The sequence below is a fragment of the Tenrec ecaudatus genome, chromosome 6 (assembly GCF_050624435.1).
Source record: "Tenrec ecaudatus isolate mTenEca1 chromosome 6, mTenEca1.hap1, whole genome shotgun sequence".
Taxonomy (NCBI): Eukaryota; Metazoa; Chordata; class Mammalia; order Afrosoricida; family Tenrecidae; genus Tenrec; species Tenrec ecaudatus.
The window spans coordinates 110,663,023-110,690,206 of NC_134535.1; the positions used below are offsets into that span (position 1 = coordinate 110,663,023).

The following is a 27,184-nucleotide window of genomic DNA, read 5'->3' on the forward strand; positions in this document are numbered from 1 at the left end:
TAAAAATTCATATAAGGACTTTGGAGAACTCTGCAATTAAATATAACTAGGTCACTTTATAGATTTATCTAGTAAATTTGTATAGACCAAGGTTGCATAGTTACACTGGCCTTTCAAGAGAAACCCAAAAGCAGGGAGGTAGACTTCATCACCTCTGTCCTAATCAGTCAAATTTATATTAATGCTTCAAAATGAACATTAATTCTGCAGAATGACAACAGCTACATTTTCAATGACTTAAGAAAATGATCCACGTGCTCTACCACTTCATGAGAAACATGCACCACTTAGGTTATATTTTAAAAGGAGTCCCAAGTGAGAACATTCGTGCCACGGGATATTCAAAAGAAGGAGACAGAAGATAAAATTTGTTAATTAAAATAATTTTGTCTCATAGCAATATGCTTGATTGAAAAGTAGTAAATGAAGTAAAAGAAAAATAGCAATAGCATCAATGTGGATAGTCACATCGTGGTAAACTATTTCCAGCAATTTTTGTCTCCACCAAAGTAACCCAAGTGTCCACTTTCATCCTCTTTCAGCGGACCCATCAGGTACACAGGAAATCACAGCTGCAGCGGCTGCTGTTGTTGGTCAGTAGGTGCTGCTGCGCAGACCCCACATCAGAGGGACCCCAGGTGTCACAGCATGAACCTTGACCCACTTGAGCTCTTCCCACAACTCTTAGGTCCATTGTCGCAGTCACCGTGTCAAACCCGCTCCTCAACAGTCTTCCTCTTTTCACTGCCCCTCTGCATTACTAAGCACGATGCCCTTCTCTGGGGACTGATTTCTCCGGTGACACGCCCAAAGTATGGCCTCATGTCTAAGGAATATTCTGGCCATACTTTTTCCAATTAGAAGTCCAAGGTACTTTCAATATTCTTTGCCATAATTCATAGTCAGGTTACCATTATGCATATGTATTGATTCTTCAGTGGTCTTCCTTACACAATTTCAAACTTTCACTACGGCCTGGGTCTGGCACACCTTAGTCTTCGAAGTGACATTCTTGCTCTTTAACACCTGCAGTTGCTTCCATGAGCATTGATTGTGTCTCTATGTAAAATAAAACCCTGACATCATCAATCGCTTTGCTGTTTATCATTATATTATGCATTGGGCTAGTTGTGAAAATTTGGTTTTGTTTACAGTGACTCAAGAACTCCATGTAAGTGTTATACATTGATTGAAGCAATCAATTCTGGAGGCTGCGGTCCTGGAGTTTATCAGCAAGCCGTTCAAGTCCTCCATGCTTTCTGTTAGCAAATTTAGGTTCTCTGCATATTACAGGCTGTTAATTAAGTTTGCCCTCAATCTTGAGTATTTAAAATGCCTATGGCAGAGCTTCCAGCATCACAACTCCTCGTTAGATACTGACAACCTGGCAAGAGGAGTGTCAGGAATAATACTGCAGGTTTTTGACAGGTAGCAAGTATCACTATAAACTTAGTTTAACATAACAAAGAAATTAATATTAGGCTACCCTGTAAATCAATACGGTACTAAAGGAAAACCAGCAGGAAACATCTCAAGACAACTAATACATATATTTCTCTTATTTCTACCTATAATTATCGTACCATTTAAAATATTTAACATTTGTTCAGAATGAAGTTCTATAAATTCACCTAATGCATGGCCATCTCTTTTATTGCATTATGACATGTCTGATATCAGTTGTGGGGATTTTAATATTTATATTTGGAATCACTAGGTCATAGCTCCATTAAGAGATCAATGGTATACTGATAACGCTGATAAGCGTTTAGGGTGAGGCTCTAATACCCATGCTTCCCAAATGAGCGATCTCTGCAGGTCTAAGGATTCCGGACTCTACAGCTGCATCTAGCTTTGCAGTGAAAGCCAATTACGCAAGCACAGGAGGGAGTTGAGTGGTCAAGGTTACCAGGAATATCATGGTCTCCGGGGTGTAGGTGCCACAAGCTGACACTTTCCTCAGTGGTTCTCTGGTGCATCCCGTCTCATCTTCATTTTGTACAATATCACTGCTGTCACTGTTGTTATTGGTTTCATAATCAGAGGTAACTTGAGCTGCGTCATCTGCAATTGAAAAAAACAAACAATCAGTTTTCAGTAGGGAGAGGCAGTTCATCAATGGCAAGTTTTCCAGAAATATATCTTGTGGATTCAGAGCTTAGGAAAACACTGCCTTTGGGAGCTTATTCACAAAATGTGAGTGGGAAGAACATATATTTTTAACACACACAACATATAGGAATTAATATGATTTGGGATCTATATAGTAACTTAGTCATCCCTAATAATTTTTGATCCATAGTTCAAACTTTAAAAAATAAATCTTGTTATTTGCTCTATCTTTCCCCCCTCTTCCTTCCCCAGTACACTAAAAGCACCAACTCCCTGATGCAAACACTGACTCTAGAATGGGTGCAGTGTCGGTGGGATTATGCTGACATGTCTAGAAACACAGTGACCTGTGGCGCGTCGGGGATGGCATGTATTTAGGAAAAGGGGAGGTTCTGTATATCCAATCTGGTTCCCTTGCAGTCTGTGGCTCCCTCCTGTGCATCCGCTTCTGTCTCCTTTCAGTCAGCTATAAACTGTGCTACCTGAAGGACTAAGTGTCTGAAGAACAAACTTCTGGGTAGCGACCTACAAATGCTTCTTGTAATTAAGTTATTTCGTAATTGAGTAAGATAGCAATAGGCTCCCTACTACCAAGTACCACTTAAAGCACTTTATCTGTATCGACAGGTTTAATCCTTTCAGTGGATGAGGCAGGTATTATTGCATTGCTAGCCCGACTTTGTCAAGAGCAAATTGAGGCCTCGAAGGAGAAATGAATAGATTTAGGTCACACAGCTCATTCACGATGCTTCCAGAATTTGAACCCGGGAAGATGATCTCTCTTATCTGTGCCCTGTACTTTTGATCAAGTCCAGTTTTTGTTGTTACTGCAGTCATTGATTGTTTTTGCTTGTTTATTTTACAATTACATTCTGTGTGCCACCTGTCCTCAGAAACCTTTTGCTTTCTCAAATGGTTGGTTTGGTTTTCTTCTTTGTCTTTTTAAATTTGCAAATTTAAAAACTAGGAATATATGTTACTCTTTAGATCAGAACAAATAAACAAACCAACAACATAAAAACAGTAAGGCAATTTCCGTGCTGCCAACCAGAATCTGAATGGAATGGCTTACCCGTTCTGCTAGGTGTCCGAATGGCGGCACTGCCTTTCTCCAGTGGCCCATCAGCAGGATTCGCTTGGGAATATGGCCTGCCACAGCTGAGAAATATTGGAGGAACATATTCAAAGGTGAAAATATTCTCATAAAAAATCACAGGTACACACCAAGTATGTGTACCTTAAGATAAGGCAACCACTACCAATCAATTCCAAGTCATGGTGACCTGATTGATAAGGCAATCCATCAATTCCAAGTCATGGTGACCTTACAGGGCTCTCTGAGACTCTAAATCTTTATGGGAACAAGTAGCCTCATGTTTTTCATTTTTTTTTTTGAGGAATGGCTTGCAGGGTTTGACCCACCAGCCCTGCCATTACCAACCCAATGATTAACCCACAGGGCCATACTTGTCCACTAAGATGGATAATAATAATTGATATCTAGAAAGAACCAGGGGAAGGGGAAGACGTGGCAAAGAACAGAATCTTAATACCAAAGGGAGGTAGCGAGGCACACTTCCCCGCAAAGACTCCCCATCATGTAGGGATGTGGAGGGAAAAGAAGACACCTTCCCTTTCCTGTGGAAGAGATGGAGATGGTGAAAAAGAATAAGTTGGGAAAGACAAGCCATTCACCCTAGCCTACAGTGGCTGAACAGACTCTCAAGCACAGCATGAGCTCTGAGGTTGCAAGGTGCACTCACCTGGACAGGAGAGGTATGCTACAGAAAGATACTCATGCACAAAGCCTTTTGTTTAGTCTATTCAACTGAGAAGTCTCTCATAGAACTTGGAAAATGAATGTAAGGTTATCAGCATGAGGTGCTAGGTAGAAACAGAACAAGACAAAAGAGACAAATGAAAGCAGGCCACGGAGGCATACAGCAGGCCAATAGGAATCGTGAATGTACTTGAGAGGGGCACCGGATTCAGTCACAGCATTGGCAAGATGTAGGGTCTGTTTGCTTTCTCAACAGTTTTTCTTATTTTCCAGATTTGTTGTAAAGTAACCCCATACAAGGCCTGACAAGGTCCTAAACTGGCTCCTCTCTCATTTATCTTGCTAGGCGATCTCATGGCTCAGTTTTTAAGAAAATAAATCATTTTATTGGGGGCTCTTAGACCTCTTACAACAATCCATACATCAATCATATCACACAGAGTTTTGAATATGCTGCATCATCATTTTCAAAACATTTTCCTTCTACTTGAGCCCTTGGTATCAGCTCCCCTTTCCCCCTCCCTCCTCCACCCTTCCGCTCTTGTGAACCCTCGATAAATTATAAATTATCATTATTTTCATATTTGACACCATCCAGTCTTCGTTGACCCACGTTTCTGTTTTTGTCTCCCTGGTGGGGCGGGGGGTAGGGCGCTAAGACATCGATCATTGCAATCAGTCCCCATTTCTTCCCCATCTCCCCCCCACCCCGCCACCTTCCCTTATCCTCATAGAATCGCTATTCCCATTACTGTTCCTGAGGGGTTTCTCTGTCCTGGATTCCGTGTGTTAAGAACCTCATCTGCACCAGTGTCTATGCTCTGGTTTCGTGGTGGTAGAGGGCTTGGGGGAGGAATGTTGTGTGTTCTGTCAATGCTATGCTGCAACCTGGCTGACTGGTTCCTTCCTGTGATGCCTCTTTAAGGGGACGTTCAATTGTCTTCAGATAGGCTTTGAGTCTCCACTTAGCTTCCTCACATCAAAATGGTTGTTTTTTTGAGTCTTCTGATGCCTGATACATGATCCCATCAACACCTCGTGATCACACAGGCTGGCGGTGCTTCTTCCAAGTGGGTTTTGTTGTTTCCCTGCCAGATGCCCGCTTATTTATCTTCAAGTCTCTAAGACCCCAGGTGCTATATTTTTAATAGCCAGGCACTGTCAGCTTTTCTCACATTTGCTTATGCAGCCATTTTGTCTTCAGTGATTGTGTAGGGAAGGTGAGTATCACAGAACGCCACTTATTAGAACAAAGCGTTCTTGTGTTCAGAACAGCAGGAGTAGAGACCCAAGGTATATCTGCTACCTTAAAATTAACATACAAAATGTGTACATAAACCTATATCCCTATCCTTATATATTAATGTTTACATATGTGCATGTCCATGTTTATATCTCTATAAATAAATGTCTTTTGCCTCTTAGTTCTTTCCTCTAGTTCTTTTTACTTTTCTCCTGTCCCACTATCATGGCTGCTGGGTTTGTTCTTTCTAAGACTACAAAGATCTCAGAGTGTTTTTATGTATTACTGAAACACAGTGTACTCACTCCGAAATGAGAAGCAATGAGTGATAGTTTATTGTCATATATTAAATGTCTTCTCTTCCCCTCACCTCTCCCTGAACTGTGTTGTGCTTGTATGTGCACTGGAAAACAGTAAAAGAAAGTATTTTCCAGCAGAAATGTAAATAAATACATTTATTATTTAAGTTTTGAATTGAAATATGAAAGTATCGCAAACAAAATATTTCTAAGTATGCAATCTTATTGGTTTCACTTAGGGAGTCAAGAGATAAAACAAGACAAACAACAAAAAGTGTGCTATGCCTACACTAATTTGCAAATGATACTTCCCCCTGGGAGGTATTTTCATAAGTACCACTACACGAATTTCTTCTTTTACATGCTGCTGCTAAAAAAAAAAAAAAAAAAAAAATAGAGTGTTTACAAAAGTACCTGGGGGTAGGGACCTGTTGATCAACTAACAACTTCACAAGGGTGTGTTATTTGCTCAAAAATAAGCATATGCAATTGATGGACTTGCATTTTTGGATTAAACCTGGTGGTCTCTAATAAGTAGACTCTATTGGTTTTATGATTTTTCATTGCTAGATAATATTTAAAAGAACACTTAAATTGGTAGTTCAAATATACCAGCACTTAGGCCAAAAAAATAGCTTTTGGCATAGACGTTACAGCAGCTCAGAGACTAAGATTCACCGCCAAACCCATCGAGTTCAGCAGGGGAAACCACAACAATTAGTCGTGTGTTTTTGGAGCTCTCTGTGGCTACATGGGTGGCTGTCCTGAAAGCAATAATAAAACCTGGTTTGAATTATAGATTTATAAAGCCCAAACAAATAAAACACACACTACTGGATTTATAAACAGTCCTGAACAAGTAGGCAGTGAAATTCCCCTGTTTTTCACTAAATCTTCTTTTATAAAAATCTCATTACATTTACCCCCTGCTAAGCGGGAGGAAAAAAACAGACTAGGATGAGAAAAACCATGTGAATGGGACATATTTTCTGAACATCATTCTCCTTGCTTTAAGCTACTTAGTTTCTGCAAGTTGGAAGTCTAAACTAAAAGTCTCTCTAAAAGAGCTGGAAGCAGATCTCCCTGACGCAAATTCTTCCGTTGGGTTTAATTTTGGCTCAGGATGTACACCACAAAACCATACCTGGCAAGTGTGTTCAGCCAAACACCAGGTTCATGGGCATTATTGGGTGTTAACCTAAAGAATTGGATTTGGCAGTCAAATGAATTCAGAAAACTCTGACACAAGAATCAGACGACAAGAATCCACAGATGTCCTTTTACCAAGACTTCCCCGAGTTTCTAAAGTGACGCGCACTGCGAACGTCTCACAGGGAAACATGCCTGAACACATATCTTGTCAGGGAAAAGGTAATTAATAAGGTCCTACAGAAGTTACTTTATGGAATAGCTCATAGAAAGGACAATAGAATAACTTCTGGAAGGCAGAAAATTCTTTTAGTCTGGCCCCTGCTAAACAAACAAAACAAATGAACAGAAATTTGAAAAATAGTTGCAAAGAGGAAGGGAGCAAAGATGATAAAATATATTACACTTTGTAAACAGCTTACCGAATTTACGGAAGTATCTGAATATGAAATGGTGAGGCTGAATCTCAGACGCTACAACTGAAAATGTGGATACAATCTGAGGGCATGAACTAATATTTGATACTGGGAGACCACTGCACCATTGATTTAATGAAATACTTACCCTCATTAAACTTAGAAAAGAGATGCCATTTGTCCAAGGAAACCTTACGATTAAAGCTAGTTTTTAAACACTACTTCAACTCTTTCTTATGTAAAAACCATTGAATGCTTAAGGCCAATTATTCCAGATGGAGCTGGTCTTGAAGCGCAACCAATACTCCTATAATGGTTGGCCACTGTGCCCCGTCCATAGTAACAGACGACACCACAATTCTGGGTCAACAGAATAGGGGAACTCAAGGATTTGCTTAGTTGCCTTCAGAGAACTATTAGGAGTCCAGTCATAAGCTGCTGTGTAGTGTTTGTACAATTCCAAAATGCTTAAATGGGAAATGGAAACAGATAAAAGGTTTTTGCAGTCAATAGAAAACACTCCGAGGAACAAGTCAAAATCATTCTGTCAAAATCTAGAATCTTATCCAAATCGTACACTTTTAAATTTAATTTTATTTCATTGAAAATAGCAGACAGAATATTTTAAAAGTCGCTGTCATTGAGTCAGTGCTGGCTCATAGCAACTATCTATGGGTTTCTGAGACTGTAACTGTTTATGAGAGTAGAAAGCCCAGTCTTTCGCCCTTGGCGATTTCGAACCATGGACCATGCAGATTGCAGTCTAACTTGTAAGCATTACACCACTAGGGCTCCTCAGACAAAACAAATAACTAATTATTTTATATGGTCTTCAAAGTTTGAGTTGTGGACTCCACACCTTCTATTAACAGGGGAAAAACATCCTATTCATATCTATTCAACAGAAAACACAGTGCCCTGCATATGCATACCTGAGAGATATTTTGGGCTTCAGACTCTCAAAAAAAAGCAAATATAAATATCACAATAAAGTGAGTTACACTCATATTCTGGTTTCCCAATGCAATGAAAATTATATTTACATTCAACTTAGTCTATTAATGGTCCCCTGAGGGTGCTGTCAGGTAAGTTTTGGACTGATGGCGACTATGACAGTTCAAACCCACCAGCTGCTCTGTGGGGGAAAGAAGAGGCTATCTGCTCCCAGGAAGATGTGCAGCCCTGGGAACCTGATTGTAAACAGGGTCACTCTGAATTGGAATCGACTGACTTGATGACACTGGGTTTGGTAGTCTATAAGGTATGTGCTAGCACTATGAGAAAGTGAAATAATGTGAGCATGACCAAAATGTCACACAGAGACACAAGGGAACTCATGCTGTGGAAAATGGGAGGGCTGCCAGAGCCTTCGATTTGCATAAAGTGTACGAGCTGCGAAGCACAACGAAGCGCAACGTAATAAAAGGCCGCATGCTGTGCTTGTCTTCTCCTTGGCCCAGCTTCAGGAGCTGTGTAGACCAGGGGTGAGTTGCCCTATGCAGAAATAAAAACAGATTGTAAACACCATTAAAAGCTATAAAACCCTTACCTGCGACAAAGTACAGATGAAGTCAGGGTCTGAGAAGACAGGTCCGGGGCGCTCTGAGTGTAATAAGATAAGGCCCTTTGCGAACTTGGGCCTTGTTTGGCAGTTATTTCTGAAGATTCAGGAAAATGCACAGCAGAAATTTTGCTAACAGGGCTGCTTGTAGGAGTCCCTTGAATAGGTGAAGCGCAGGGTGATGAAAGAGGTGAAATCTTAGCGAGGGCATCTGAGAAAGAAAGAGAGATGTGACTGGACCAAATCAATGTCTGTGAAATGGGAAACTCCAACTCTGTGTAAGTGTACCTTGGAATCAAGTACCATCACACCACATTCTCAGGCACTTGGGCTGGCCTCTGTGAGCCACTACCTGGAGACACGGTGTGAGGTTGGGGCATCTCCACAACATGAAATTGGAGTGAGAAGTCACCATGTAGAGCGAACCCAATGCAAGGCTTGGTGTCCTGGAGTAACTTCAGGCCCCACCAATACTATTGGGTTCTCCCACTTTTGTTTGCTCTCACCATTTTGACATAGTAGTTAATTTTTTTTCCCCTTCGGTTATGAAGCTTTGGGGGCAGGAACAAGATCTGCTATCAGTCTAAACACTAGCCCGTATCTGGAGCAGAGTTTGCAGGCATCTGATGCCTAATAATATATAAATAAGCTACAGGTCTGTGAGTCATCACACTGTTAGTGACATGGCCTTTGCTCAAAAGCGTTTCGGAGGACAATATGAGCAACTGCACGGAAATCCACTTTAGAGCAGAACAGTATGCCTGAAAATTCAATTTAGACCACTTCACAAATTTAAATATGGATATTTATACCTAGCCGCCTATGTTTACTCTAGGTTGTGAGAATTCTTCATGACGTTGCCTTAGATTTCAAAGCAGCGATGCTGGAATACAAGGAAGATGCTTTTGAAAGTTGCTCTCTCCCAAACTCAGAGAAGGAAACATCTTCTCAACATTTCTTGAGAAGAAAGAAATTACTGTAGAACAGCCACCTGTTTATTATTTTTCATGACATTATGGCTGATCAACTGACCTTAGGGTAAATGAAATGACATCATTAAAAACCATTCTGTTTCTCACTCCTCAGGAGAAATTTAAAGCCAGGGCGTTTACATCATCAAATAACATACGGGCTTCAGTGTCAGGGTGCACAGCACAGTTTGTTTCAAATGTCGCTCCCTTACAGGTTGCATGTGTCATTCCCATGGGTTCCCTGGTCCACTCGAAGGAACATGAAGTATGGTGAAGAACTTTGGCTCTTATCTCTTCAAATTTCTTATTGGTAATCTCATTTGCTTAGTTTTCCTTTAGCGTGGCAGCAGTAATCTCTTCCTAGTCATTTTCTACTTTTGACTGGTGATTCCTGATCTAACTAACTCCCTTACTTTTATATGCAACCACGAGGCCACTCTAGACCTAATGAGGTTGAACAACCTACTTAGATGACATAATACTAGTAGGTGAGGAAGCACGGAAATATAAGCCCAAATAGTCTCAGTAAAATGTGATTTATTGACTTTTTCTTTTGGCAATGACTGACCAAGGGGAAAGAAACCTTCATTAATAGGACGCATTTGAAAATTATGTTTTTAAAATTTCCACAACTAATGTAAATATTTAGATATATTACCATACATGTTGAAAAAAATCTTGACATTACATAGTTTTAATCAACTGTCTACTGGGTCCATTGGAACATATGTTTACTAAAGTGAACTTCAGTTCAGTTCCGATTTCCTAACACCTACATCAAGGTGTGCACTACGAAAGTTTCTGGCATGTAGAGAAGTATGAATGGATGTAAATCTAGGAGGAGGAGGAGAAGGGGGGAAATGAGAGAGAGGAGAATAAAATAAATATCCTCCAAGAAATGCTGTTTCTGGTGCCTTCAATTGATTCCTATTCATAGAGATCCTACGGATAATAGAAGAAAATACTGACGGGTCCTGCACCATCCTTACAATTGTTACGCTTAAGGCCATTGTCACGGTCACTGTGCCGATCTGTCTTTTGCAGGGTCTTGATGTTTTTGCCACCCCTCTACTTTCCCAAGGGTGATGTCCTTCTCCAGGGACTGGCCTCTCCTGAGAACATGTTCAAAGTACAGGAGATGAAGTCTCACCGTCCTTGTCTCTAAGAAGTATTCAGGCTGTACTTCTTCCAAGACAGATTTGTTTTTCTTTTGGAACTCCATGGCACTTTCAATATTCTTTGCTGTAATTCAAATGCATTGATTCTTCTTCAGTCTTCCATACTCAATGGCCAACTTTCACATGCGTATAAGGCAACTGAAAATACCATGGCTTGGGTCAAGTGCTCCTTAGTCTTCGAAGTAACATCCTTGTTTTTCAACACTTTAAAGAGGTCTCGTGCAGCAGATTGACCTAATGCAAGGCATCCTTTTATATCCTCATGGCTGCTCTACAAGCATCGATTGTGGATCCACACAAGGTGGAATACTAGACAACTTCAATCTTTTTTCCTTTATCATGATGCTACTTACTGGTCCAATCTTGGAAATTTTTGTTTTTATTACACAGCGTTGCCATCCATACTGAAGCCTGTAATCCTTGATCTTCATCAGCAAGCAAGGTTGTGCCAATTGCATAACACAGGTTATTAATAAGCCTTCCTTCAATCCTGATGCCAAATTCTTCTTCATATACTTTCAGCTTCTCGGATCATTTTCTCAGCACACAGATAGAAAAGTGTGGTGAGAAGATACAGCCCTGTGACACATACCTTTCCTGACCTGAAACCATGAAACATTCCCTTGTTCTCTTTGTTCAACTGTCGCTTGATATATGTGCAGGTTCCACATGAGCACAATGAAGAATTCTAGAATTTCCCTTCTTCTCAAGGTTATGCAGAGCTTGTTATGATCCACATAGTTGAATTTCTTTTACATGGTCAATAAAACACAAAGAAACATCTTTCTGGTATCCTCTGCTTTGAGCCAGCATCTGTCTGACTTCAGGAATGATATCCCTGTTTCTATGTCCTCTTCTGAATCTGAGCGGAACTTTTGGCAGCTCCTGTCAATGCTCTCTGCTGCAACTCTGCTGTTAGAGGCCTTCCGCAAAACTTTGCCTGCATGTGTTATTAATGCATTGTTCTATAATTTGTACATTCTGATGGGCCACCATTCTTTGGGATGATGAATTAGTTGTCCAGGTAGCTGCCTTCCAAATGTCTTCGCATATACAAGTCAGTGCTTCCAGTGCTTCACAAACTTGTTGAAAGATTTCAGTGAGAATTGCATCAGTTCCTGAAGCCTGGTTTCCGACTAATGTCTTCTGTGCATCTTGGACATACTCCTTTACGGGCTCTGGATCATATATACTTCTTGAAATGCTTGAATGTTGACTAGTTCTGTTGTGGCACAATGACATTGTATTCTTTCCATCTTCTTTTGATGCTTTCTGAATCAATAGTTTGCCTGTAGGATCTTTCAATATTGGAATTTGAGGCTTGAGTATTTTATTCAGTTCTTTCAGATTAACATATGCTGAGCACTGTTTTCCTTTTTGGGATCCTAACTCTTAAGTTTGAAAATGTTTCATTATAATACTTTATTTTGTCTTCTGGAGATGCCCTTTAAAATTTTTTGTTCAGTTCTTCTACCTCATCATATCTTTCATTTGCCTTAGAGACTTTACAACTTAGAGCAAATTTTACAGTCTCTTCAACATCCACTTTGATCTTTTCTCCTCTCCTATCATTTTAATAACCTTGTTTGCTTTCTTCATATATGATGTTCTCCCATAGTTGATCATGCTTTCTGTCATCAGTCTTCAATACAAGTCTGTTCTTGAGGTGTTGTCAAAATTCAGGTGGAGTTGAGATTGACTAGAGAAACAAATTCAGGGAGACTCATGTGTATAAGAAATAGCTTTATATAAAGAGTAATTGGATATTATGAAAACACCTCAGCCCAGTCCAGATCATGTCCATAAGTCTGATATTAGCCCATATGTCTGATACCAGTCTATGACTTCCTCTTCAGACTCACACAACACATGCAATGACGTTGAATGCAGGAGGATCACAGGGCAGTGGGTGGAAAGTCTTTTGGACCCAGTGGCAGTGGCAACATCTCAGTGCTGGTGTGGGTCTCCACATGATTCCTCCAGCTCCAGGGCTCCTGGCTCTGTCAGCGTAGTTTCATGTGGCTTGTCAATAGCAATGTGTAGCAGAGGGAGTGCGTGTCTGGCTTCCAGTGAGCTATTTATCTCTGCAGCACCTCCAAATGAGGTAATCAAACTGTAACCTGATTGGCAGGCTAGATTCCACCCCTTCCTCAAGTTGACAGTAGATTATGCAACTGCCACAATACTCCAGGCCATATTTGGCTCTTGCAAACTTGTTTTAATTTTTTTCAGCTTCAAACTGAACTTTTATATGAGCAATTGACCATTCCACACTCAGCCGCTGGCCTCAGTTTAACTGTTGATATTGAGCTTCTCCGTTGTCTTTCCCCTCAGATGCCGCCAATTTGATTTCTTTGTATATTCCTTTTAGAAACGTTCATGTGAATATTTTGCATTATCGACTTTGTTATGAGCAAGTCATTGGTCTTGCAAACTCCTGGTTGGTTTTGTGTATGATCTCCAGCTCGGTTTCTATCACCAAAGCTATAGTTTCTAATGACTTTTCCTTTCCCAAAGTTTCCAACTTTGTTTTCCAATTACCCATAATTATCAATGCATTCTGATAGCATGCTTGGCCAAGAAATACTACTCACTCTTAAAGGCTTTTTTGTAGTTGTCATTTTGTTTTCCCCCTTCAGTCCCATGGAAACCCTATGTATGCGTAGCAGAGTGAAACAGGGCCAGCTCTGCAGTCTTAAATACAACCTTCACAATTTATTGAATAATTTGCTTCCCTGTGACCAAAATAAATAATTTAAACAAATAATCAGATCTGGGACCCCAAATATACAGCCTATCACACATTTTAAAAATAAATCTTACAACAGATGATAAGGTCTATTCATCTGTAGTACGACTAGTGTACATATTTAGATCACTTTTAACAAATAGAAATCATGGCAACAACTCTGAGAAGGAAGACTCTTTTAACTGTAGGTGAGAAGATAAAGGGCTAGACATATAAATTCATCTTTTTCAAAGCACCACTGTTTTTTACTGTGTACATTATCATAGTTGACTTAAAGTTTATAAAAGTGACTAGAACTCCTTTATACAGAGTAATGTATATTAGTTTTCAAGTAAACAGTGAGATATAAATACAGAGAATAACCAAATACCTTTTATTCCTAAAATGCATAACTACAAATAAGTTATTTCAGATACAGGGACAGGAAACACCAAGGAAATGGGAGGAAATGCCTTTTTTGCAAGTCATTAAAAATGGCTCTAAAATTAATCATGTCTGAAGTTAGAGAGATTAGTATCATGATATTTTAAAATCTCTTCCAACTTGATATTGCACACTCACACACATGCAAACATGAGTGAAGTGATTCAAATATGCATGTTCTCAAATAGACTTATCCTCAGTTTTTATTTTAGAAATTTCAGGAGATGCCAGGAAAAAGACTTATCTCATGAAATATAAATCGCTGCCTGATACAAACTGACCTAATGTGAAATATTTTAAATGAAAATATGTAAGGATAGAAAAAGTTTTAAGTGCTTGGCAAAAAAAACCCCAAAAGTCTAAAATACCAACTCCTTTGAGTAATTTTTCTTTAATTTTGTCTTCCTGAAAGCATGAGACTGTGTGTCAAGACTCCAGGAACTTTGGGCAATCAAAGGGAGAAGATAAACAATACTGGAGGGAAATTATTTAAGTGAACCCATCTGTTTTAAGCTGTAATACGCTCACATTTTAATTATAATTGAACAAGAAAGGAACCAGAATGTCTGCTACATAAATGCCTCTTTTCCACACCCAAAATGGTCAGCATTCAGATTTTTAAAAATATATATCTAAACTAAAACTAAACACATAACCATCAAGTTGATACTGACTGTGTTAGTCCAGGTAAACTAGAGAAACAAATCCATAGAACCTCATATGTGTATAAGAGATTTTTATAAAGGATAATCGTACATTAAGAAAGCACCCCAACCCAGTCCAAGGCCTTAAGTCTGATATTAGCCCATATGTCCAACACCAATATATGCAGTCCTCTCCAGACTCAGGAAACACTCACAATGATGCCGAGGAGTGCAAGACAACCACAGCCCAGTGGGTTAGAAGTTTTGTGGATCCAGTGGCACTGTAAGCATCTCAGTGCTGCCAGGGGTCACCACATGGCTTTTCCAGGTCCAGGGTTCTGCCAGCATCAGGGTAGGCCCATGTGACTTCTCCTCAGGGATGTTTCAGAGGGTGTCAGCCTTGTTAGTTGTGGGTCTCCAAGGAAGTGAGTCAAGAGAGAAATAGGGTATCCACCTTCAAGAAGGAATACCGATTTCCCAGATTTCTCAGGAGAAGGCCATGCCCACACAGAGGCCTATGATTTGATTGACAGGTTCAACTCCACGCCTACACTCTTAATCTTCAAATTGATCAATGATTATATAACTACCACACTGACTATTAGCAACCCTACAGGACTGGGTAGACCTTCTGCTGTGGGTGTGCATGACTGCAACTCTTCATGAGATCAGAAAGCCTCATCTTTCTCCTGTGTTGTGACTGGTGGTTGAGAACTGGTGACCTGGAGGATATCTGCACAGCTTTTAACTACTCCACCACCAAGAACAGATTTCCTTATTTCTTCCTTTTTAACTTTATGCTTCCTCTCTCCCACCAATTTCAACTATTGATGCTTATGTTCCTGGTTAGATTCTTTTCATACTTTATCTGATTCCATTTTCCCAGTCCCTTCCTACATATCGTACTGAGAACCAGGACACATGGTAGGCATATGGTAGTCTTCTGGTGGCACAATGGTTGAGGCACCTGCCTGCTAATAGAATGCTCAGTGGTTCAAACCAACCAGCCACCTCACAGCAGAAAGATGTGGGCCTTTGATGTAGAAATACTTAGCTCAACGCACTAAGACAACCCCGAGACCAGAAATGATGGTGCCCAGCTACCACTAATACTGGTCTCAAAAAGATCACATTGGAGGAGCCAGGTAGAGTGAGAGCAAAATGGGGAAGACAACTAGGCCTCCTGGTCTGATAGAGGCTGGTGAGACCTTCAAGACCCTGGCCTTTCCTCACCCTGCAGTTCAGGAACTGAACTCACCTGTGTTCGCATAATCAACACTGAAGGTCGAAAGGGCAGCATTTCCCCAAGGACAAAGTACAGAGGGTTCGGAAAGAAGTAACAGAAAACACGGGATAATAGAAAACACAAGGAGCAACTGGGAAAACTGGTGGTACGTAGAGGGAATTGCCATGGGTAATTTGAAAAAGAATATATAAATTGTTGAATGCAAAACTGAAGATCTAATTTATTGAACCATCATCTATTTCCCAGTAAAGTTTAAAAAGTGTAGTTAAAATAAAACATGTTTAGATAGTCCTTAATTTCCAATGCATTTCAGTTATGATGAATTTCATTAATAACGATCAGGTTGTATTTAAAGATAAATGATGTCTTATCGTTATTAATATTTATTAATATAACATTACAATGTATAATTTTCTGATGTCACCCTATCTGTAAATTTAAATGTGATGTTTCCAAACCCCAGATCCAAATAAAGATTAGCTTTCAAATGATACTGATAATAAAAGACAATAATAAAGGAAACAGATTGTGGTTGTCCGCTTCCATAAAGACGTTCAGGCTTGGAATTCTATGGTGCGATTCCGCTCTGCCCTATCAGGTGGCCCTATCGGGTCCCTGTGAGTTGGCACTGACAATGGGTTTTGTCATGATGCACCTACTTGGCTAAATTAACCCAAATAGGAATAGAAACAAGGTTTCCAAACATGAGGAACCATCTGTTGTGGGGGAGATGTAACCTGATTTCAGATTTTGAATCTGGATGGAGGTTTTCCCCATTATTGACACACTTTCAAGGATGTGTCTAGTTAATTTAGCTTGCACCCAGATAGAGGAATTTTATCAACACTCAGCTCAGCTATGCAAACTGAAAATCTCCTACAGTGTAATCATGATGAAGATACCTTCCCAAGGCAAGAATTAAGAGAAACTCTTACTAAAGCTGTTGTTTCTCATTTTCACCCTCTGCCTTTGTTGCAAAGAGCCCTGGTGGTGTACTAGTTATACGATAGGCTGCTCACTATAAGGTCAGCAGTTCAAAACCATCCTACACACTTCAGGAGAAAGGTGGGGCTTTCTACTCCTGTAAATACTTGCAGTCTCCAAACCCGACAGGGACAGCTCTACTCCGTCCTTTGGGATCATTATGAGCTGACATCAAGTGGATGGCAGTGAGGTTTTTGTTTTGTTTTTTACATTTGTGGCAAAAAACAACAGGAATGTATCCCTAAAGTGATCCTCTTAAAATTAACGGTTAAAATCACAAGACAGGTTTTTGAAATATCAATGGAATACAAATATTGTTTCCGTAAGCCTCTTATAAACATTGTCATTTTGAGAAATTATACTTCTGCCAATGATGGAGTAGTTTGTGGTAAACAAATGCTGCTTTGAAAACTAGAAAATAATGGGTGACAAATCAATAAAAACTATTTTAGATAAGGCCATTCACATTGAAGGCCCAGGTTCCCAGGAAGGAAAAAAGTCCCTACCCCGTTATTCTCTTTGGAGTATGAGTGTCGGCATGAGCACGATACTGAGAATACAAGTAGGGGTGAAGTTAGGGGAAAGGTTAGCCAGGAGAGCTTTGGGCAAGGGCGTGATTCTGGTGTCAGAGAAACTGCATCTCGTGGTGCAGTCACACTAAGAATTTCAATGTCCAACATCTCAGAGAAAGCAATTCTCCTGGAGTCGTATCCTAAGTAAATTCTTACATTGCTAAAGGAAGATGAAAAAATCTTAATAGAATTTTCTGGAGTGCTCATAAAATAAAACAAACAAGAGAGCTTCGAGTGTACTACTCTCTATGAAGGAAAAGTAAACACCAGATCTTCTGTTGGGATCCTAGGGATGGGGACACTCTAGAGACAGATGAAACCTTTCAAAACTAGAATCCGGAGTCACCCTGTATGTAGATTGAATAAGGTCATCTTTCCTGAAATCATTTCCCCTTTCTCCCTAAAACCTTATTGTTCTTAATGATACTCAGACTCTTTATCATTGCTAACAAGATCCTGTACCATCTGGTTTCTGTTTGCATATCTGTCTTAATTTCTCAAGTCATATGCATGTGAAACTTGGACATCGGAGAGAGACTGAAGGAGAATGGATGCCTTTGAATTATGGTGCCAGGGAAGAATATGAAAGATCCATGGGTTTCCAAGGGAACAAACAAATCTGTCTTGGAGGAAGCACAGCCAGAATTCTCCTTTGAAGCAAGAATGGGGAGAGTTCTTCTCATCCTTTAGACAGGTTACCACGAGAGACTAGTCCCTAGAAAAGGGCATTGTGCTTGGTCAAGTAGAGGGGCAGCGAAAACAGGGGAGACCTTAGATAAGATGGACTATGGACTGACACAGTGGCTGCAGCAATGAGCTAGACCATAACAACGTTGGTGAAGGTGGCACAGGGTCAGGTAGTGGTTGGTTCTTACAGCATCGCGATGAGTCCTAACCAACTCAAAGACCCCTAACAACAACATTCTATGTCTACACCATGGCTTGTTTATCCTTTCGGTGTAACTCGTGGCACCTAGCAAACAAACAAACTTCTTCCCTAGCTGCTTGCTAGCTTTTCCAGCAATTTGGACTCATGTTGAGTTCTATTAAAAGATTAGCCATTCTCTACTAGTTTGCTTCATTTCCCCCTTTGTTTCATTTTATCATTGAAAGTGTTCTCTCATTCCCGGATCATAGCACGTAACATACTGCACAACAATAGCTGTTGCCTTGTCTGTCTTTCCAGAAGAATATAAATCCAGAAGAGGCTGGATCTGCCCTCATGACCGTGCTATCCCTGAAACAAGAAACCTTCAACTGATATTTGTTGAGTTCATGAAGCTCGCAGCAAGGGAGACACTTCGGCTTAGAAATGTAAGTGGTGTATTATCCCCAATTTGGAAATTTCCAACCCGTTCGGCTATCAAGCCCTACATGGGAAAGCATAACAAAAGTTTAGTGTTTATACCTATCTGAGAAGGAAAACTTCTCCATGAGATTGTTGGGAATCTTTTGGTTACTGGCTTAGGGACTTCTTCCAAAAGTTCTCAAAGACCTTGGATTATATTTCTTTGGAATTCAAATATCATTTACTTGAACATGTATATATCTGGGGCGGGGGAGTGGGTGGTATGAAGAAAGGCTTTTTAAAAAAAATTAATGATATGCATTGTAGGTGAAGTGTTTCCTTGAACTCGTAAAATACCATACTCATGCAAAGTAATTTTAATGGGCTTTAAAAATGAAATAGAAGTTTTATACACAGAATCTTAAATTTAATATTAAAAGATGATGTTGATAGAGATTACTCTTAGTAGTGATGCTGATAGGAAAACTGGTACTGCCACCTTGAAGGAATATGTATTTATTTCCATATTTAAGTTCGGTCCACTTCATGGCCTTACACACAGCGAGTCAGACCTCGGCACCGAGTGGGCGACTTACCTGGAAGCGTCTGCTTTTTCATCTTCGCGTGATTCGCGGCAGAGACGGCGTACGACGAGGGGGGTCTGCTTTTCGTGAGCGTCATCATCACTGGGTTATTCCAAGAATCAGGATTCACAGCACTTTCAAAGCAGAAAGAGGGATATCAAGACAAATAACAAAACTACTAATCCATTACTGGGGCAGATCTTTCCCAAGCCGTTTATTCCTCCCACAACAGACTTGTCCATCTGAATATTAATTCAGGCTTCGTGACAGAACATCTTCCAAATGACAAAAGTTTCATCTCTCGTATTTATAGGAATATAGCAGTTACTCATCGAGCTTTCTGGGTTAAGGAAAGAGGAAAGACAATTTTCCTATGTGCTTAATTAACAGGAACCAAACACTTGTACAGGTCAACTCTGGTATGCGATAACATTCTCCTTCTACTTATCATGTACTGGTTATGCCTTGAGCTGCTAACCTCGAGGTAGGCAGTTTGAAACCATCAGCCACCCCTTGAGAGATGTGGCTTTTAAAATTCCTGTAAAGAGTTTTCAGTCTCAGAAACTCATAGAAGGCAGTTCTGCCCTTCTATCAATGGTGTCTTTTGAATTTTAGGTAAATCTGTTAATAGGTAAGATCTATAATTTCATGGACTTCATTTTACAATTTGACCATTTCCCCCCTTTTAGATTGGGAGTGTATAAAAACTGTATCTTGTCTGAGTGGTTAAATTGTAAACAAAAAGAAAGTGATGAAATTATAGGGGCATAAACTGTATAATAAGTAGGGTATAATCTGGAAATGCTTATCAAACACATTGTTTCCCTCTTGGTAAGCATTATATATGAATGCTTTGTTTAAAAGCCTGCATGTCCTATAGTAGAAAAAGATGGACAATCTCTGACTGATCAAAGGGAAGAACACTGAAACTGGAACTGAGAAAGCCCCGTCTTTCTCCCGCGGAGCTGCTGCTGGTTTCAAAATGCAGCTTTTGGGGAGGATCCCCCCCCCACCTCCGCCACGTAACCACCAGGGCTCCTGCGTTCACAAGATTAGAAGGAAACTGTCCACGTGCCTCTTGTGGAGATCTCCAGTCTCTTCTCCAAAATGTCGACTGTATGGTCTTATTTCTACCCATCATAACTTCATCCTAGGTTTCAAAAGTCCTTCTGTGCCCTCACAATTTTATTTTTATAGAGTTTACAGTCTCTTCCTGCCTATTATATAGGTAAGGGGACCATTCCAAGACAGACCTGGAATGACTTAAACTATGAATTGCATCAGTTTTACCAAATTCTTCCGAGCTTACTTTTTTTAAACACCTGCTTGTATTCTTCTATCCAATATCTCTCCTGATTATGTCCATGCCATCTCCTTTTCCTTTACATTCCTTGTGTGATGGGTAGGTGCTAGTGGGTATGGAGGCTAGGGACTTGCTTCTCGGGACCCATGTCTGTAAACCGTAGGGACAAGAGTCTTCTGGTTCTCAATCCAGAGTGTTTTTTTTCTTCCTACCAGGCTATGCTTCCAATTCCTGGGAGTACACTGTTGTAGAACTAAAGAGATCCAAGCTGTCGACTCTTTCTAAATTTTATTTTAGATTTTTGTTCTATTTTTGATCACATCAGTCCAGAGAGAATCTCAACGAGCGCACAGATATAAAAAAGCAGAAATGAAACCTGCAAGGACTGAAGTTCGAATTGATCACAGTTTGGTAAGGCATTTACAGAATGTGAAGCACTTTCACTCTGGCGTCTAATGATGGTGGAACAGGATCTCTGGCTATCTGTTCACTATTAGCAGCCCACTGAGGGATGAGCCACTCAAAACTCATTGTATGCAGTGTTTGTTTCTTTTTTAATTTTTTTCTTTTAATTTATTTACTTTTTTAGGGGCTCATAAAACTCCTATCACAATCCATACATAAATCAATTGTGCAAAGCACATTTGTCCATTCACTGTCCTCATCATTCTCAAAACATTTGCTCTCCACTTAAGCCCCTGGCATCAGCTCCTCATATTATCGTTACTCCTCTGAGGTTTTCATCCTTCAATCAGGCTTTTCCTTACAGGGTCCAAAATAAGTTTATAATGAATTTCATGTTTTTGTAATGATGAAAACATTGTCCTACTCTCAGATTTTATATGAGGCATTTTTACAAGACAATGAAATTAAAGAATAGCATGAAATAAACCTACATAGTAAAGATATATATGAATATTTTAGGAGCAACATAGAAAGTACAATCACATGTTATCCTTTGTCTCTTTTGAATCTATTTTGAGTCTGAGTATTATGTTAGCAGCATCTTTGGGGCTTACTCTCATTAAAGTTCTTAAAACTCTATTCCTCATCATGATTTCATTTCAGGTCCCAATGTGCAAAGAGGAGCAGGAGTACATAAGATTTGACTAGAGTAACAGAAAAATAGGTACCGTATGTAACTCAAATAAAAGTCGACCGAGTATCAGCCGCGGCACCTAATTTTACCACAAAAACTGCATTTAAAATGTGCTGGAAAACTCGGCTTATACGCGAGTATATACGGTAGAAAGAAGATGTTTTACTCTGCCTGAGCGGACTTTTGGTGCAGTTCTGCTATAGTAAAAATAAATAAACAAGCCCAAAACAAAATACATATGTCACTAACTATGTTATAACAAGACATTTGGTAAGGTATGTTAGTAAAATAAACAACCTGATATACATCCTACCCTAAGCACACAATTCATGCTGCAAGTGACAATATTTAACCATAACAAAAGTTAACAATAATAATATTAACCACAATTTACCAGAATTTGCTACCCTATAAATTGATAATGAAAAACGTTGTTCAAGAACATATCGCTGATGACATAATTTCAAACTTTAGGACATGCTTACAAAACAGATAGGGCCAATATCCTCCTGTGTGATATTTAGAAATGCGACAAATGTGCAGGTTATATGATGGAGTGTAATTACGAGAACAAATTTAGTTTGTGTCTGACCTCCGATCTATTAGACCATGAATGTCAATTTGGAAAAAACCAATTAAACATTTTTAATCAAAGAGGCATTACAAAAATTAGCAGTCTTATGCTTTGAGAAATTTCCTTTTCTCTGACAATATCAGCATGGTGCTTGCTGTATTCATATTCATGGCTAAGATCAGAAGAAAATAATTTCTCATTTACCATCATGTGATTCACCCAAAAGATAAGAATATTTTTCAGTCCATTAGGTCAATAATGACATCGTGGCATGTGTTTCAAAGATAAGTTATAGAAATGTTCTCGTAATTATGGAATTTATATAAGATAGGATTTCCCCCCCAATAGACTAATACTACACATAAACTCCTGACTTAAAGTATTTTTCACATTAAATATTTTCCTTAAAATTATTTCCATATGTTAACACGATCTCTTTAGTTTTGATAACCCTGGCTTTCACGTCACATTGAAAATTTTAAGTGAATATACTTAAGAAAGTTAAATTACCAAATATGTGAACATATCTGTGTGACTATAAGAAGATAACCTACTGTTGATTCGTACCTTTGCCTTGGGGCGAGTGCTCAAGCCGACTGGATAGGTTTGGGAATAGAATTACATGTCAAGTGTCAGATTGGATGCCTTTGCTTTGAAGGTCTCATGTAGGTCATAGTCATGTAATAAAAATCTATCCTGCTTTTATTCTGACTCAAGGTCACACCGAAGAAATCCCCTCTAGTCACTCTTTGTTTACACTTGAGGCCGCAAAACAGAACTGAAGTCTAATTATGATGTTAATCCCTAATCCACTCTACCTGTAATGGATACACCTTTTCCAGTCCTGACCCTTAACCATGCATCTTCCTCCTCAGGAAGTGGTCACTGATAAGCCATGGTACTCAGATCCAGGAAAGCAACAAGCACGTTGTCTCACCTGGATAGAGGTGACTCGTGCAGCTTGATGCTGGCACTGCGGTCCCTCCGAACGGGGGCAGGTTCCAAGGTGGGCAGACCTGTGGCTGAGGTCGTGGTTGTCCAGGTGGAGGAGACTCGCCTCAGCAATCCCGGGGGCAAACTCCTTCTCAGGCGCTGGGAAGAAGAAATGTGCATTTTATTACCAACCATATTCTATATCACCAATAGTTTGATGTAATATAAGGCAAGGAACTGGGTTTTGAATTAAAAGTGAACTTATAAAACTTTTATTGGGTGAGTATTGGCAATATGGAATTTGGATACTTCAAAATTCAATAGAATATTCAGGATAAAATGGGTGACTACAGGGAAACATGTTACAGTCTCATTTTCACTGTTTACCCAAGTGTTGGACCTTAGGAAGGGGAGCCAATGACCTCTGATATAATTTTATAGTTATTATTAGTTCTATGACACACACCTATGCAAAACCTATGGCTGACAAGGTGATTTGATTCATAAGACCCTTTAGGGCAAAAACCTGCACCAGAATCTGTGAATCTTCATAGAAGCAGACTACCTGTGGAGTGGTTGCTGGGTTCGAACCACAGACCTTTAGATCAGCAGTGAGCATCCACTCTGACATCAGCACTCATCTTACTTACCTATGTATTAGGGTAACCATTATTATATTTCCCCCAAAAAGCCTCTTGTATGGGGTTTAATACATTTATATCATTCATAATAGAAGCAATACATTCAACTGTTTATTGATTATATTCAAGTAATCTGATTTACAAATGATAGCAGCTAAGGGTAAGGGTATAACACTTTATAGATAATGTCCCAGGTTTCTTGTTGCAAGTGCACCTTAGGCATCAAGGGAAAAGACAATGTAATCTGAAGCATCTCCTCTTAATCCAGACTTTACTGGCATCCCAGCCCCCACTTCTCGTTACTGTTACTTCCCCATCATGCCCTAACCCTGATCTATGGTATCGTCACTACCAAGACAAGATTCTGGATCCCAAAGGATAGACAAAAACACTCTCAAGTGGGCCCTTAACCTTAAAAAAAATTAAACAAAGTTAATCCCCTAAAACTGTGTAAGCCATGGTCACAACAGAACCTCAATCTACTGTTACTTAGGGCTGGTTACTCCTACTGGATCCATCCAGTATGCATCCAGATTTCCAAAGACATGTTCTCCCCTTCAGAAGATGGCAATGTTTTTGAGAAGTGAACTAATATGCCATTTGGGGGATTTAAAAAACTTGTGTAATTCTAACTAGTTTTCTCTATCTCTTAAATATCTGAATCTGTATCTCAGAGGGTGACTCAGTAGGAAATGCAGCCAAACAATGAAAAATACCAATATTCCTATTCTGGATCAGTCACTGGTCTGGCAACTGTTCTGAAACCCCAGAAGAATCAGTGAACCTTGTTGTCTAGTTCTTATAGTCCAGTCAGACTTAGGTATAACTTTTGTGGAGAAGCTGATTATGAGACGGGAACTATGCAAAGACCCCATTCCAGAGTTACTAGGATCACATTCTTGGGTCAAGAGACTCATACTGTAGGAGTCCAGGGATTATCCATTTACCACCCGTTTAACACAAGGGCTTGTCTACTAGATAAATAGCAAGGCTGGATGCATTTAAGAGACCACTTAAATTCTGATTTTTTAAAAAGTCTCTAATATAGCTTGTTCTTAACCAAAAGTTGGAATAGGGCACAAATCTGCCAAGAGAGAATTTGAGCCTATAGTTTCCTTTTATAAAATGTCTTTATCTTATGTATGAAAAGAAGAAATTGTATAATCCAGTGAGGCCAAATGTTATCTCAATCACAAGAATCAGCTCACACTGTAATACCTAAAATGCTGTCAGGTTGAGAAATACATGAGAGTATGACAAAGAAAACTATACCAAGAAATCAAAGAGCAAAGAAACCTTGAGTTATGAAGACAGTGAAAGAAACCACCCTAGAGTGGGAGCAGGGCTTTGCTTTGTGTTCCTTTAGTTTTGGCGTTTATGCCTATTTTTTGCTACTGAGCACTTAAAACAAGATCTCACACTTTAAAGGTACCCAATACAAATGTCTTTGCAGGTAAGGTAAAACAGATAATGGGGAGAAGTTCTATTTTATGAAAGTGATGAAGTGTAAGGGCAATTTCTTCCTGCTGAAATTCTTATTACTTTTGTTACTGTGATCATCCTATCTTGATGAGAACCTGTCCTGAGATTTGAGGCACCAGGAAGAAGGGCTACATGGCGATAGAAGAAACAGGGTGAATTTAAAACAACTGTAACTCTCACCTTGGGAATGGCCAGCTTGTCTTTTTCAGAGCTTTCTTCAGAATCAGAACAGGTGTAGTTCTCACTAAAGGAAATGATGGGGCTAACTCTGGGTTTGTGAATGGCCTGGAAGGTGAGCTGTGTGCTCAGCAGGTTGCTCACTGCCCTCAAAGATGTGCACACATTCGGGGGCAGAGAAGGGTCCGCCAGGAGGTCAGTGATGAGGCCATGAGCCTCGCCCATCACAGCAATATCCACAGTAATACTGGTTCCTGAAGACTGAGACACCAAATAAAGAAAAAAAAACTTGGTTAGAAATGACTGAATTAGACTACGTCACTGAAAAATTACCTGTCCTGCCTCCTGATCATTTCAATATGGTTAATAAAGCTCCAAGCATGCTTCTGTTTCCAGGTGACAAGTTTCCATCCTTTATTGTCTTTCGGCACACACCTTTTAACACCAGAGCACAGGAAGGGATGCAGCAAATATGAAGATATGCGAAAAGTAAACAGTAGGTGGCATCAGATGGTTAACAGCTAATGATTAGTTTAAAAGTCAGCAGTTCAAACTCATCCAGCGGTGCCTCAGAAGATGGGGTGGGGGGTTCTGCTGCTGCAAAACCCTCTGGACAGGCACCGGGACTGCCATGAACTGCAGTCAACTCAAGAGCGAATAACAGGACATTTGTAAAAAGATAAGACATTTCAGATCAGTGAAAAAACACTTTCTAGAAATCACATCTTAGAGGTGAACATTATACCCGTAGTTAAGTTTTCATTCTGAAAATAACATTCGTGTACTATAGTATTTTAATTTAGCAAGAGTTTAATACAACACTTGAATCACATAGTTATTAGCTTGTTATTCCACTAACATTTGAGATTTTAAAACATCATTTAAGTCAAATTTACAGCCACTGAGTATTCATGTTCTTCTGGGAGGAAAGGGTCACAACATCAGCTCTAAAAGTTCATGACATATACAGCCTGGTCTGCTCAGCTGCCAGTTGGATTCAGTCATTGCCTCCGATTCACTGACCAGAGGATAGGGACCAAAAATACGAAGATAAATGTCTACCAGCTGGTTGGGGCAGATGTTGGGAAGACTAAGGGGAGCAGGGAAGAGTCTTGGACTTGACAGACTAGAAAGGACTATGAACATTGGACTATGAACATCAACATAGTTTGAGGTGCAAAATACCCACATACATGTGAATAACTCAACCCTGTTCATGACTGGTAGTGGAGATTCAAGAATTTTGCTAGGTAGTTCCAAACCCCGAATCGTCCCCCACCATCTTCTAGATACATGTTATTTGGTAAGTCACTACCTTCCATTTAATGTGGTTTCTCCACTTTTAAAATCAATAGATTAATAATTATAGTATCAACTTCAGAATAATGGTTCAGGATTCGTTATATGTGAAATTACACTGGTGGCAATTATGACGGCAATAATGCTAATGGTGCTACTAATAATAGCTCTGGAATTTTTAATCAAGAGACTTGTGGGAAGTTTGGCTGACTACTTCAAAGACACTGAAGGTTACACATGCTCTTGCAACAGGCATAAAAGTGAACTCCAAAGAGATTAAAATTGTAATGCCTAAAGTCATCAAATTATTTTTTAAATATGAGAAATATTTCATAACTTGGGAAATAAGATCTTTGAAAAACAGTAAGAATTCATAAACCACTAAGAGAAACTATGATAGAATTTACTCAATAAAGGTGTAAAATTCTACTTGAGAAAAATACTGTAAGCAAAGTTAAAAGTCAAACTGAGAAAATG

General features: G+C 39.6%; 1 protein-coding gene across 1 annotated transcript in view; it reads right to left on the reverse strand.

Annotated features, from left to right (window-relative positions):
* PDE3A (phosphodiesterase 3A) overlaps window positions 1-27,184 on the reverse strand; it is a 332,782-nt gene that overhangs the window by 44,973 nt on the left and 260,625 nt on the right. The window contains exons 3-8 of the mRNA XM_075552015.1: window positions 25,412-25,669; window positions 23,113-23,267; window positions 19,212-19,333; window positions 8,549-8,771; window positions 3,185-3,270; window positions 1,910-2,064 (exon numbers count right to left, since the gene is read on the reverse strand). Of these exons, the coding sequence (XP_075408130.1) occupies window positions 1,910-2,064; window positions 3,185-3,270; window positions 8,549-8,771; window positions 19,212-19,333; window positions 23,113-23,267; window positions 25,412-25,669 (999 nt within the window). The remainder of the gene's footprint in view (window positions 1-1,909; window positions 2,065-3,184; window positions 3,271-8,548; window positions 8,772-19,211; window positions 19,334-23,112; window positions 23,268-25,411; window positions 25,670-27,184) is intronic.